At 37.0% G+C, this 15,378-nt stretch overlaps 1 protein-coding gene across 6 annotated transcripts in view; it reads right to left on the reverse strand.

Moving 5' to 3' along the window:
* The window catches only part of LMBR1 (limb development membrane protein 1), a 194,183-nt gene that overhangs the window by 149,703 nt on the left and 29,102 nt on the right, over positions 1 to 15,378 (reverse strand). For all 6 annotated transcript variants that reach the window (XM_069084512.1, XM_069084508.1, XM_069084528.1 and 3 more), the window contains 2 exons: positions 12,111 to 12,183; positions 8,184 to 8,223 (listed from right to left, as the gene is read on the reverse strand). In XM_069084512.1, the coding sequence (XP_068940613.1) occupies positions 8,184 to 8,223; positions 12,111 to 12,183 (113 nt within the window). Of the gene's footprint in view, positions 1 to 8,183; positions 8,224 to 12,110; positions 12,184 to 15,378 lie in introns of those variants that run through there.

The following is a 15,378-nucleotide window of genomic DNA, read 5'->3' on the forward strand; positions in this document are numbered from 1 at the left end:
TATACATATATATATATATTCCCTTCAACTATTTTCATACTGAGAAAAGTTTCATCAGTTATAATTATCGTTTTTCCATGTAGGAATGTTAATAGTTCAACTTTGATAAGTGGCTTATGATTTCTTTTCCCTGTTTACCTTCTCAAACTTCTCTTGCTTCTTGTATCTGAATGTCAAATTTTCTATTCAACTCTGGTTTTTTCATCAAGAATGCTTGAAAGTCCTCTATTCCACTGAATGACCATAGATTCCCCTGAAACATGATACTCAATTTTGCTGGGTAGGTGATTCTTGGTTTTAATCCCAGCTCCTTTGACCTCCAGAATATCATATTCCAGACCCTTCAATCCCTCATTGTAGAAGCTGCCAGATCCTGGGTTATCCTTATTGTGTTTCCACAATATTCAAATTGTTTCTTCCTGGCTGCTTGTAAAATTCTCTCCTTGATTTGGGAATTCCAGAACCTGGCTATAATATTCCTAGGAGTTTTCTTTTTGGGATCTTTTTCAGGAGGTGATCGGTGGATTCTTTCAACCTCTATTTTGCCCTCTGGTTCTAAAACATCAGGGCAATTTTCCTTGGGAATTTCTTGGAGGATGATTTCTAGCTTCTTTCTTTCACTTTGCCTTCTATTCTTTCATTTGTTTGGATCTGTTTATAATCTTGATTTCTCATAAAGTCAATAGTTTCCCTTTGCTACATTCTAAATCTGAGGGAATGATTCTCCTCATTGAGCTTTGAGATTCTTTTTCCATCTGGCAAATTCGACTTTTTAAGGCATTCCTCTCCTCATTGTCTTTTTGAACCTCTTTTGCCAACTGAGTCAGTCTGTTTTTTAAGGTGTTATTTTCCTCAGTCAGGCTGTTGACTCTCATTTAGTAATTTTCTTGCATCATTCTCATTTCTCTTCCCAATTTTTCCTCCACTTCTCTTATCTGCTTCTTAAGGTCCTCTATGGCCTGTAACCAGCTCGTATTTTCCTTTGAAGCTTTTGGTGCAGTTCTGACTTCACTGTCTTCCTCCTGTTCTATGCTTTGTTCCTTTTTGTCCCCAAAATAGGAGTCTAACATTGGATTCTCCTGTTTGCTTTGTTTCCTTTGCCTGGTCATGTCGCCCCTCAGTCACTTGACCCCTGGGCTTTTTGCCACAGTAGGACTCTGCCACCAGACAGGGGAGCTTCCGTCCCAAATGCTGAGGTTTTCTCAGCTGCCAGAGGTATTAGTTGGGTGCCCTCTCTGAGGTCTCCACACACTCCGGCAAGCTGGTCACACTCCCCAGGACCTCCACCCTAGAACACAATCCAGATCCAAGAAGGTTAAAGCAAGAGTGATTACCCCTCAGACTGGTGCTTGGTCCCCCTACACTCTGCAGACCAGAAGCTGAAGCTGCAACATGGTGCTGGCTGAGCCAAGGTGGCTCAGCACCTTCTCACCCTGGGGGCAAAAGCCAACACTCTCCCAACTACTGGTCCCAAAGTCCACACTGCACTGACCTTTCACTTTGTCCTTCACATCTATGTGTTGATAAATCTGGAAATGGCCACAGCTGCTGGCGATCTGGAGTCCCTCCAGCCCGTGGCTGTTCAGGCCCACCCTGGGGCTAAAACCTCCGGCTCACACAGGCTAGGTTCAGCTCCCAGAGCACTGTGCTGGCCGGTTCCTGCCGGCCTGCCAGGCTGTCCTCAGCAGGAGGCTAGCTTCTCTGTGTCGTTTTGTGGATTGTGCAGCTCCAAAGTTTGTTCTGAGTCCCCTTTTACATGAATTGGGGAAAGTGGAAGCTGGAGCTGCAGGGAGGTCCTGCTTCTACTCTGCCATCTTGACTCCGTCCCCCAGAACTTTCTATTAGAGAGTATTTATAATGTTTTTTCAAGTGAAATTCTCCAACTATGATTATTACATACACATCAAGGAGGAGGATGAAGAAGGGTATCCATGTCTGTAATTTCATCAGTGTGGGAAGATCCCGGTTTAGAAAATACCTTCACCAAAGCAGGCCAGCAACTTCTCTGAAACAAGTCTTAAGAGTTACCTGAGGCAGAGAGGTTATATGACTTGCCCAGAGTCAAACCAGTATGTGTTAGAAGGAGGACTTGAACTCAGGTGTTCCTGAAGTCATGTCTCATCAACCAGCATCTCAATAATAATTTCCAGGGGGTACAGTGAATAGAGCACCGGCCCTAGAGTCGGGAGGGTCTGAGTTTAAATCCGACCTCAGATATTTAATACTAACTAGCCATGTGACCTTGGGTAAATCACTTAACCCCAATTGCTCTGCCTTCCCCCCTCCAAAAAGCAAAAAATAAAAAAATAATCATTTCCATTATAAATAAGGCATCTAGCCTTCTCTTAAAACACCTTTAGTGGGGGAGGGGGGGAACCTCTACACCCACTTTAAAGGTCAACTCTAATTATAAGGAAATTTTTCTTTCTATAAATCCTAAATTTGCCTCTACCTTTTTACACAACAGACCCAGTTCTGTCCTCTGAGACTAAAGAGAACAAATATAATCCACCTTTCACATGTTAGTCTTTCAAATACTTAAAGATAACTCAAGTCTTTTCTTCTCCAAACTAAATTCAGGTCCTACAACTGATTCTCAAAAGGAATGAACTCAAGGTGCTTCCCCATGCTGGCCGCCTGCCTCTAAACATTTTCTGCTTGATCAATATCTTATCAAACTGGTACCCAGTATTCAAAACAATACTCCAAGTATTGGCTTGCCATGAAGATTACAGAAAGATAATCACCTCCATAGTCCTAGTCTATTTGTACATTAGTTTTCCTGGCTACCACAACACACTGGTGACAAATCCTAAGCCTACAATCCACTAAATTTCCTAGATGTTTTTCAGATGAACTGCTATCCCACCATACCTCCGTATTGCTCTTGTGAAATTTATTGTTGGACCTCAAGTATAAGACTTTTACCCCTTTTAAATTCTATTTTGTTACATTTAGTCCAATGTTCTGGTCTGTCAAAATCATTTTAATGCAGGCTTTGTCCTTCTATTAGCAATCCTTCCCAACTTTGCATCATCTAAAAATCTGATAATCATACAATCTATGCCTTCTTCCAGATAACTGATAAAGAAAAAAGTCAAATAAAAAATGCCTCCAGTGGTACTCCACTGGAAACCTCTTTCCAAGCTAATGCCTACTCTTAATGACCACTCTAGGGCTGTTTGTTCAACTAGATCTAATCCCACCCAACTGAACTCATATCTCTCCATTTCTCCCCTACAAATGCCATGAGAGATTTCATTAAATGTTTTGCTAAAATCTAGGTAAAATCTATCTCTGGGCTTAGCAGTCTAGTAACTCTATCCAAAAGTCAGCCATAAGCTGTTCTTGATCAAACCACACTGGTTCTTTATCATTACTACTTCCTCTTCTAGATGTTCACTAAGCATCTCTTTTAATCATCTAAATGAGCTATCACAATAAGACCTCAATGAAAAGAAGGAAAACCAGGATTAGACATAACAAGTGACTGACAAAAGTTTAAGTTTGGTGAGAGAAAGCATGTGACTGTAGTCCACACTTGAGCATCTGTACTTCTTCAATAACCCCTAAGTGCCCTCCCCTTGTCACTGGGTGGGAGAAGAGCGGAATGGGGAACCCAAGGCAGTACTTTAGTGTGGAGGGCTATACAGGTCTCTGGGAGGTAGAGTTTTCCAGAGGAGTAAGGTACCTGACTTGCTAGAAACCCTGAGCTCTTTCCCCTTGCTGAGGAGTCCTCTCCAGGGAAGTACTATAAGGACAGTACTGGAGGAATGAATATGTCCTGGGAAGATGAAGCTAACCAGAGAGGAAAAGAAAGCTATCTTGATTATTCATGGGTTCATAAGCAAGTCCTCTGCATGTTTATCAGGATAGATAGATAGATACACACACATATATGTATGTATAAATGCATGTATATGTGTATACACACACATCTATATGTATATATGTCTACATACATTTTAGAATTTTGCTAGAAATCAAAGTCAAATATTGGTCAATAATTTTTAAAATCCATTGGCTTCTCTTTTCTTTTTTTTTTTCCCTTTTGGAGGGCAACTGTGGTTAAGTAACTCGCCCAAGGTTACACAGCTAGTTTTTTTGTGTGGGTGTTAAGTGTCTGAGGCCGGAACTGAATTCAGGTCCTCCTGACTCCAGAGCCAGCACTTTACTCACTGTGCCACCTAGCAGCCCCTGGCTTCTCTTTTCTAAAACTGGGGATTTCTGCCATTCTCCAGTCTTATGGAATCTCCCATTTTCCATGATGTTTCAAACACAAATAATGGTGGCTTGCAATGACTAATTCTTTCAGTATCCAAGGATATAGATGAGTTAACTCAAAGTCAGGCAGCTAGGTGCTCTCTTATTACCTATTCACTTTTCCTGAATATAAACTATTATACATTTAGGTTTTCTCCTTTCCAATTCAAAACTCATTCTCCTTAGAGAAGAGAGAACAGATGAAGAGCTAAGCTCTCCCTCTCTGTAGTATCCATTGTGATGGTCCTGTACACCCCAAGCAGCGGTTCTTTTTCCCTCCCTCAGGCACTGCTCTTTTGCCCAAAGTAGCTTTAAAAATCCTTTTTTCTTAGCTTTTCTGGTAACCTCAGCTCATTCCATGTTCAACACTACTGACACAAGTCTTACAAAACCACATTAGAACATAATTTCCCAGGGAGTTTCATTTTATTTGTTATCTCCATCAAATAGCACAGTGCCTGGCACATGGTAAGTACTTAATCAATGCTAGTTTACTTACTGTCATCTACTCTTGCTTCAGTGTCCTTTTAAAATCTAAGCTCATGGATATTTTCTCTATGTATCCACATTAGTCTCTTTGAATAACTCTCTTTTTCTTCTTCATTAGAATGGTATTTGTGTCTTCAGAATTTCATTCTTGAAAATACTCCATCTCTCCTGGGCTAACTTTCCCTCCAATACTGGAGGCCATGAAATCCTAGCCATCTTCTCTCTGTACCCTTTGAAGACCATATTCATACAAGACTGTATTGAGGCTCCCTATCACCTCCAGTATCAAAAGTAAAATCTTTTGTTTCACAAAGCCCTAGCACCCTTCTACTTTTCCAGTCTTCTTATACCTTACCTTCCCCATACCCTTCCACATACTCCTAACAGAGTGACACTGGCCTCTTTGCTGCTCCATGAACAAGACCCTCCATCTCGTGGCTCTGGGTATTTTCCCTGGTTGTGCCTCATGCCTTGAATGCTCCCTCCTAATCTCTGGTTCCTGGCTTCCCTGGCCTCCTTCAAGTCCCAGCTAAAATTCTACTTTCTATAGGAAGTCATTCCAAATCCTTCTAATTCTAGTGCTTTCTCTCTGTTAATTATTTCTTATTTATCTTGTGTATGGCTTCTCGGTATAAATCGGTTTGCTTCTTGTATATCTGCCATTTGATTGTGGGCTCCTCAAGGGAAGGGTTTCTTTTGCCTTTATTTGTATCCCCAGAGCTGAACTTCCTGGCACAAAGAAGTGTGCTTAAAAAATGCTAACTGACTGAGTGATTGACTATTCTCTACTTCTAAGAGAGATCCCATCAATTCTACTCCTGCTATCAGTTCCTCCTTGTTGGTGAGAATTAGATCCTGAAAAGAATTTTCCCTTGTTGGTTCCTTCATCTTTACCAGTAAGGTAAATAAAGAAATTATTAGCTGCTCTGCTTTTGGCAGAGAGAGGGCTACAGCAGAAATCAAGCTAATTAAAACTCCACATTACTACCATATCATGCCTTTGGCCATGTTTTCGATTGCTTTAGTAAATGGTACCTGATCATGAAGACACTCTCATTTTTATTCCCCACAACAATCAACTTTGTCCAAGTGCTCTCCACCATGCTTTCTCCCCTGGATTTCCTCACATGAACATACAACTCTCCATCCCTTTTAATCTATTTTGTTCTTCTTGAATAAGGTATGCCTTTCCAAAGCTATATTTCATGCGTGAAACTCACCTCAAGTCTCTCTGACATTATGAGATCAAATTTTTCCCACTGCATTAGAATTTCTAGTTCATTTTTCTTATTACCCATAGTTTGAACACTCATGCTCTGAGTTAATGTATCTTGTTTCCTTTCCTGGATTCTGTCCCTGTTGACTTCAAGACTTCTCAATTGCTAATTCTTTCTACATTGTAGAAATGGTATCTATGGTATCTTGCATGGTACAAATACATAAGTATATAAACAAGTTTCTTGCTCCTGTTTTTATACTTTAAACCCATTTTATTTAAATTTTCAAGACTCCAGGGAACATTCTTATCAGTCCTTGTTATATATGCCATAGTCACAGCCAGGTGCCTTTCATATCTATGATTTAAAGTGTGATCCCATTTTGTCTGTGGCCCAGATGTAATTACTTTTAAATCTTCCAACCAAGAAGAAAAATAGAAACAGAAACTGCCATGTACATAGAAATGCACTGTTTTAATTTAGTAATTTGCTCAGATAAACATATCTTATATGAGTTAAAAAATTTCAATACATCCATTAATGAACTTGACCTATTATCCAACAGTACTCTTCTTTTCCTATTACAAATTTGGATATTCCTATATGCATTGAACTTAAATATTTGTTGAATGCTGAATTCCTGCATTATTACCTGGCCTGTTTAACTTGATATTTAAGTTAATATTTATATCAGGGCAGTTATGCTATATTAATATAAAAGAGTAATAATGGTTTAATTTTTTCTAAATAAAAGAAAACTTCAATATTAGCCTTCCAGAAGTCCTTTTTCAGTGAGGAAATCTGAAGGTAAACGTAATAAAGATGGAAAGGTAGAAAGTATATGGTCACAGAGAAGATAACATTATCTTGGGAGTCTGACCTACTAAGAAAATTGGGTGATTTTTAAGATCCTTTCAGCTCTGAAATCTACAAAATTATATTGGTTGGAAACAAGGTCCTAGCCAAAATTGTAATTTATTTCTAGCCCTTCCTACCTTTCCAGCTGAACCTTATTATAACATCTTATTACAACTCTTGACCCTTCTCTATGGTCCTTGTGCCTCTTCTAATGCTGTTCTGTGTATCCCACCCAAGCCTCGCTGTTTCTCTAAACAGTTCCAGATGCCAGAATTAATCCCCCTCTTATCAGCAACTCTCTCTCAGGTGTTGAAATGACTATTCATTAATAAACAATTTTTGATCTTACTGCTACTGCTAGGTGATGTCACAGAGAGTACAGTGTAATACATGATTGAAGTAATAATACTAAAGGTGACTGACCAGTGGGTCTAGCAAATTTGTGAAGAAATTTGTATTTTAATGAGAACTTTCTTAACCCCCCAAAAAAAAATCTCTTGTAAGAAGCATACTTTTTTTTTCTTTTGGAGAACAGATCAAAGAAAGTCACCTCTTTTTCAGTGCCTATTCCTAGGTGGAGTAAAATAGGTAATCAGCAATACTAAATATCATACAGCCACATATTACCACCTTCTTTCATACAGTTAGCTTTGTACTTTCTTCCCAGAAACAACAGAGTCAACCCTAAAGAAGTGTTCACTGGTACAGTGGGCAGTAAGAAAATCAAAACCAAATATGCAAAAGCAAAATCAAGAATCTAAAAAGCTGAGGACCTCCTATATAATCTTATATTATGAAATTTAATGATTCGAATTAAACAAAATCTTATCCAAGGTACTTCAAAGACTTCTAACCCTAATTTGATGTCTCCAAAATAATAAAAGGATATTTTCTAATACACTGGTGTTATATACCAACACAGGGGAAGCCATTTGATCCTGTCACCTGCAATAAAGCAAGTGACTAAAGCTCACCACAATCTCTCTTTTAGAAGCTCATTTAAGTGTATTATCATTCTGATACTCAATAAGTCTTCACTTAGATTCAACTAAATCTTTGTTTAACTTCAGACCACTTCTTTGTTTGATCCTGTATAGATAAGAGGTTTCCATTCCTGAGGTCAAAGGTTTTGAACACCATGCAATCAACTCTCAATAACACATGTACATTTAAATTAGAACACTATTACATTTGTTTGTAATAAGCTTTGTGAGTTGGGATAAAAACTGGTAAGGACATTTTATACCTAAGATTTCTTTTTCTGTAAAATCCATATTATAAAGTATAATTCTAAGTTTGGCTTATTTCTCACTTTGTAATACAGTCAACAAAACCAGGAAATTTGAATATACATACGAAATTCTGTTGACTATGGCATCTTCATCTTCCTGTTCATCTGCAAAAATATTTTGAAAAATATTTTTAGCTTTCTTTTATTTCCAATAACAGAAAGTTGAATTTGCAATACAATATAATAAAGTATGAACATGAAGAATTATTACACAAAAACTGATTTTCAAATAAGCATTGTTTTCAATTGAGCATAGACCTAATTTCTGTATGTTTACATCAGACAGAATAGTTAAGTTATGTGCTATCCAGTACACCTGATATATGGTCTCTACTGAAGGGAACAAGGCTGTGGTAGAGGAAGAAGATAGGGAAGGGAAAGGGGAAGGAGCAAACATTTATTAAGCAGCCACTTTGTGCCAGGCATTTTGCTAAGCACTTTACAAATATGATCTTATTTGATTCTCACAACAACCCTATAAGGTGTGATCACCTCCAATTGACAATTTAGAAAACAGGGAAAGAGAGCTGAAGTGAACTGCCCAGGTGGTAGGTATTTAAGCTGGATTTGAACTCAGGTCTTTCTGACTCCAGGCCCATGGTGCTATTGACTGTAAAAAGAAGTTGTCTGAAGGCACTAGGAGAGGTCAATAATTAAAGCAAGAGACAGAAGATGACTGAAGAGGCAAACTACTGGAATAGATGGAAAGGGATGAGATTAAGGTCATGTGTAGAAAGAATGGCTTTGATAGAGGGAAGGGTCACCTCATTAACAGAGACTGGGGAAAACAAGAGGTGATCATGGAATAACATCAAAGGGTTTTTAAATGGAGAAGAGAAAACAGAGTGCACATGACAAATGACCTCAACTTTCTCAGAAAAGTAAAAATGAGAAGGAAAGGGAGGAGTGATATGGGAAACCTGAGGAGAGGAGAGAAGGTTTGGAATAGATTTTGTGAGGAGTTCAATTAGGGAGGAATAAAAGAACTGCCTTGTTGCACTTAAGTCCCAGCCTAGGTCAAATAACATGAATTTATAGTGTTCTCTATCAGCATGATTCTCCAGCTCCATTCAGAAGACTGTGAGTAGCCTAACAATGTGAGTAATGCCAGGCTAGAGACTGGCAAGGATGAGCAATGTTAAATTGGTTAACTATACAGTCAGGATAGGGAAAGAAAGAAAATGAAGTTGAAAAAGGAATGATGAATGACCTGACAAAGTACTAAAGGACTGAGTAACTAGTGGAAAAAATAAATGCAAAGAGCTTTAGGAGAGGTGAGGCATAGGAAGAAATACAATGATAAAAGGCTGGTGCTCAGAAAGAAGAATATGAGTTTCTTAAGAAAATGAAACACTGTTAAAGGTAAAACTCAGTGTGTGACCATGTGTGGCTAAGGTAGATGGATAGGAGTAGCCCATGGAATTTCAAAAAATTGAGGAACTGGAAGATAAAGGAATTTGTAGGAACACCACCATGGAGGTTAAGTCCACTAGTATAAGGGCAGGAGGAGCTGGGGAGGAGAGGAAAGCAATTAGTTGAGTACTGAACTCCCTGAAAAAAGATGAGCTGGGGGCAGGTACACAAGCATCACCATGATATGAGGCTGGAATCTTCAAAAGAAGAGTGTTTGTCAAGCGATAGTGGTAACAAGAGAGTAGCAATGTGGAGGAAGTATTGCAGCAACTCTCCCTTCAGGACTAGTAAGTCTAATGCAGGGGTGTGAACACAGGTACAGCCAGTACTGAAGATCAAGGCCAGGGATGAAGAGCTATTTGGGGAAAACCAGAACTCAGTAAGAAAAGGGAGAATATGCTTGTTAGGAAGGCCTTTTGTAAAAGCTTTAATAAGCATGAGAGAAATGAAAGTTGTTATTCTTTTGCATAATAGTTCTTCAATGTTTTGAGACGCCTTTGATGAAATGGAAACTAGGGTGATCAATTTGTGCCTTAAATAGACAAACTGCAGCATTTCAACCTCACCACCAGCTAACCAAGTTTGACCTTCAAGAGGTCCTCAAAGTTTTATTCAAACTGAAAAGGTCCACAAAGCTTTCCATTCAGCTCAGTATAGGAGGCAACCATAGACTCACAACAGTACGCACACTGGGAAAGTAAATAAAGAGTTTTAAGGTTTACACAACACTTTCCTCACAACAACCATGTTAAGTAAGAAAGGAATATATCATTGTCCACATTTTACAGATGAGGAAAATGAGTATTAGAGACGTTGTGTGAATAATCTAAGGTTATGTAGCAAGTAAATGTCAGAATCTAGATTTGAATCCAGGTTTTCTGACTCCAAGATTGGGGCTCTTTCAATGGAAAAACAATGGAAATTTCAATGGAAAGAAATCACCCACATACTATTTTCCTGATTTTCCCAATTTCAAAGCATATTCCTCAAAATTGAGATCAACATAAGTCAAGGCTTATAACACCCAATCAATGAATATCTATATGGCACTCACAAGCCAAGAGAATACTAGATATTATATACCTATTGTGGAAAGAATGCTTAAAATGAAGTCAGGAAAACCTAGTTTCAAACCTCAGCAATGATGCTTACTAGGCAGGTGACCAAATGCAAATTATTTAACTTCACTGAATGTCAGGTTCTTGAGCTATAAAATGGGGATAGTACTGGTTGTACCTATGCAGCATGGCATTGTAGAGATCCAAATAAGAAAAACTTGTGTTTAAATCCCACTTAAGATACAACCTGGCTTTGTGACCCTAGGCAAGTCACTTTACCTTTCAAGGTACCAGGCAACTCTATAAGACCATAAGTTATAGAGAAGATGTGGATCTGCTTTGGTAGGGGGATCTTCCTTATTTAGGTACTGCCTGAAGCCGTGAAATCATAGGCCCAGTTACTATCCCAATCATCTACCTGTTAATGTTCTTACGATGCTCAAAAAAGATGCTATAGGTAAGCAACTTTTCACACTTTTAACTGTCAAATTAAAATTATTTGTTATCAATGTATTATTACATTAAAAGTAAAAAAACATGATCCCCAACTTCAAAGGCTTATAGACTATAGTCTGTTGTGATGATACATATGTAGGAAAAAGGAGAAATATTCATAACTATGTAATAAAGTATATAATCAAGCACTAAATTTTGTGATCTAAAACAGTAGTTCCCATCTTTTAAGTAACAGCATTATTAGAAAGGCCCTGAGAATTCACTGGCAAATTCACAAATAAGCAAAAATAACTTCTATAAACTAAATATTTCAACATGTTACATAGGTTACTATTTTTCAAATGAATATAGATGCTATTATAACTAATGAAATATAAAGTCATTTAAAAGTATTGCTGGATTCATAGTAGCTACTTGTCATTCTTTACTTTCTCAATCAACATCCGTTATTACCACAACTACAATTATGTGGGTGCCACAAAATATTTTATATTAACTGAGGTCCTTATATTCAAAAAGTTTGGGAACCATTGATTATTAGTGCTTTGGGGCTGCAGAGAAAGAAATTAAGTTCCTGTGAGTAGTAGTAGTCAGGAAAGATACTTCACAAAATAAGTAGAATGTTACCCAAGCTTTAAAGGATACTTAGAATATGGACATGCAAAGAGAAGAATAGTTGAAACAAGGCCATAGACAGTCACAGACAACCCATTTCCAATTAAATTGTGATGGTAGGTACCCACTGGATATCCCCACACACATACACACACTACATATATATATATATGTATATATATATATATATATGTATACACCATAGGTATAGTAGAAATATACATAGGTGAAACCACCTAGTTTCAGAGTCATTAGCTCCTTTGCCACATTAACAATTGATTAGATGCCTTAGGGCTAAATTTAACAATCTATTAAAAATGGGTAATGGATTCTAATTATAAATCTGCTTGGTATACCAGAACACTTAAGTATAACAATATATTTAATATGCTATGCTCATAATCATTAGGCACCAGAATAAAAAATTTAAGTTAAAGCATTTCCACTTGCCTGATTTCCTCTTGTACCTTGTGATGATGAAGTATGAAACAATGTATAGAACAGCAAACAGAAGAAAACATATCTGAAAAAAAGTTTTAACAGATCACAAGTTGGGTACATAAATCTCCAAAATAATCCACACAATAAGAGTTGTTTAAAACAACTTCAAAAGATTAAAAGTATTTAAATAGAAGATAAATTATTGAAATTGTCATTTTTTAAAACAAAGCAACAGTTTTGTGGTAACAAAAAATTAGAAGCAAAGTGGGGAATTGCTTGAAGAATCAAGTGTTCAAACAAACCACGTAACACAAATGTAATAAATATTAAAATGATGAATATGTGGAACTGAGAAATACATGAGAAAACATATGAACTGATATAAAGATGAAACAGAACAACATATTTAACAACAATAATGTAAATGGGGGGGGCTAGGTGGGGCAGTGAGTAAAAGCGCTGGCCCCGGAGTAGGGAGGACCTGAGTTGTTCGGTTCCAGCCTCAGACACTTAACACACACACACACACACACACACACACACACACACACACACACAACTAGCCATGTAATCTTGGGCAAGTTACCTAACCCCAATCGCCCTCCAAAAATGCAAAAACAAAAACAAAAAAAACAATAATGTAAATAAGAAGGCTAAAAAGAAGCTAAATTGAATGATTTCAATGATCAATGTCTCAGAGAATGTTTTAGTAGAGAAGGAGTGGACTACGACTACAGAAATTTCCATACACCATCAAACTTGCTGTCTATTAGTTTTGTGGGTTTTTTATTAGAACAAGAAAGGCATACCTGGAGATGATGGTGATATAAAAACAAAAGGTATCTCCAAAACTGTTTAAAACTTGTTTTTCCAAGTATTACCTTTAGATAGTGTGTTTATATGAGCTATTGCTATCCTGGTTTCATTTATATGACAATATGCGGTTCTTTAAATTTTCTAATTGAAGTTCCTAATAATAAGAACCCAAACTTCCATAGTACTTTTCTAACTTATCTGAAGAGTAGGTAGATTTTTGTGGATTATTTTTGTACATTAAACTATTTTCTTCATTCTTCAAATGAGAAAACTGTAGAACAGAGAAGTTATGCAAATTTTCCAGTCATACAATAATGCAGGGTCAGAATTAGTACCCAGGTTTTCTGTTGATTATCTCCAATTTAGCCTGTATAAATCTTGTTTGTACATAATTGTTTTCATGTTATTTGATCCATTTGACTCTGAACTCTTGAGTACACTATCTTTTGCCTTTCTTTGCAATCCTAGTACTTTAGCACAATGCCTGTCACATAGTAGACACTTAATAAATACTTACTGACTGACTTTTCATATACAAAGCTTTTTCCACTATTCCAAGCTTCCCATGAAAGAGATAAAAAGTAATAATAAGGCCACCACATAAAAGTGACAGTTTCTCACACCTGCTTTTAATTCTCTAAATTGTCAAACCAATGATGCTAAAGATATTATTTCATTTCCCTCAACATATACTTATTATAAACCCACCATAATTACTATAATTTTATCAGTATTCCTCTGAACTATAACTGGTATGATAAAGTTAGGAATGAAGCTTTCCTAGGGACTGCCTTCTTTGGGAAATTAACATTATTTAGAGCAGAAAAATCAGCAACTTACAATGAAAGGTGATCTCACTTCCTACTACTTTGTAAGAGTTTACATAGCACAATAAACAATACCACCTCCCCACATACGCTTCCTCCCTCTGTTTAAGTGAGTGTCCTTTTGGATAAAGTCACCTGTCAAAGTAATTTTTGTAGCAATAAAGTATGCTAGCTAGTCTTGATTGTCATTTGTCTCAGAGTGAACCTCTGCACCACTAGTTCATATAACAAAAATACAACTTGATCTCATTCTTGATAATACTAACTTAATGTATCTTGAGTAACACATACCACTTAAAATCTGCATGTTAATCCCACTAATATCTATAAGTATTTGTCTTTTGAGTATTGCATTTTTAAAGTATCCATCAATGGGCATAATTCTGAAATCAATGAACATCAAGAATGACAATAGTTCTCCCCTATGTTGAATCTCTCTCTGTCTATGTCTGTCTGTCTCTCCCCACCCCTCTGATTCTCCTGTGTATCTCTTTCCTTGCTTTCTTTTTGTCTGTTTCCTTCTGTCTGCCTGTTTCTCTCTGTCTCTCCCCTTCAATCTTTTAAAACCAAAAAGAATAGGGGTGGCTAGGTGGCACAGTGAGTAGAGCACCAGCCCTGGAGTCGGAAGGACCTGAATTCAAATCTGACCTCAGACACTTAACACTTACTAGTCGTGTGACCTTGGGCAAGTCACTTAACCCCAACTGCCCTCCAAAACGTGCCAAAAAAAAAAAAAGAATAAAATACCTCTAAACTCATTCACAATCCCATAATGTTAAATGGCAATTCCTGCTATAAGTCTAAAAAAGATCACAGATATCTCATCCACCAGTGACCTAGGGTTACTATTTAATAATCACCATTTTAATTACTCTTCACACTAGAAATTGATATCTTATATGCTATTAAAAGTAATCCCACCTCTCACCAGAAAATTGGCAAAGATAAAACAAGAGAATAGTTGGTGTTACCACAGAAAGATGATCACACTAATACACCATTGGTTGAGCTGGGAATTAGTCCACTCATTCCAGAAAGCAGTATGGAATTAGTGTCTAAAATAGCCATACCCTTTGACCTAGAGATCCTAGTGCTAACTATATTCACCAGAAAGACGAAACATAAACTTCTCATATGCACTAAAATGTTCACAACAGCACTTTTTGAAGTAAAAGAGAACTAGAAATAGGAAGATAACCATTGGAAATGTTTGGCATGACTGCACATGTATAAGCTATATCAAATTGTTTGCCTTCTCAAGTAGGTGAAGGGAAAGGAAGGATGAAGAAAATTTGCAGCTCAACATTAAAAAAAAGAATGTTAAAAAAACTGTTCACATGTAAGTTAGAAATAAAAATTAAATGTAAAAAAAATAAGAGTTTAAAAAAGATTTCCATTGAACAAGGAATAGCTAAACAAACTACAATATAAGAAATGATGGATATAAAGAATAAAGAGAAACATAAGAAGACATACATGAATAGATGCAAAGTTAATAAGGAAGAAAATAATGTACACAATAACAATGTAAATGGAAAAATAACAACAAAACAAATGTCATTTAACTATAATAAATATGTTTAGCCCTGACAAAGAGAAGAGAAAATATACTTCTCTCCCATACTTGAAGAAGT

The sequence above is a fragment of the Petaurus breviceps genome, unplaced genomic scaffold (assembly GCF_028583685.1).
Source record: "Petaurus breviceps papuanus isolate PSGF00001 unplaced genomic scaffold, PetGlider_PUasm1.0 115, whole genome shotgun sequence".
Taxonomy (NCBI): Eukaryota; Metazoa; Chordata; class Mammalia; order Diprotodontia; family Petauridae; genus Petaurus; species Petaurus breviceps.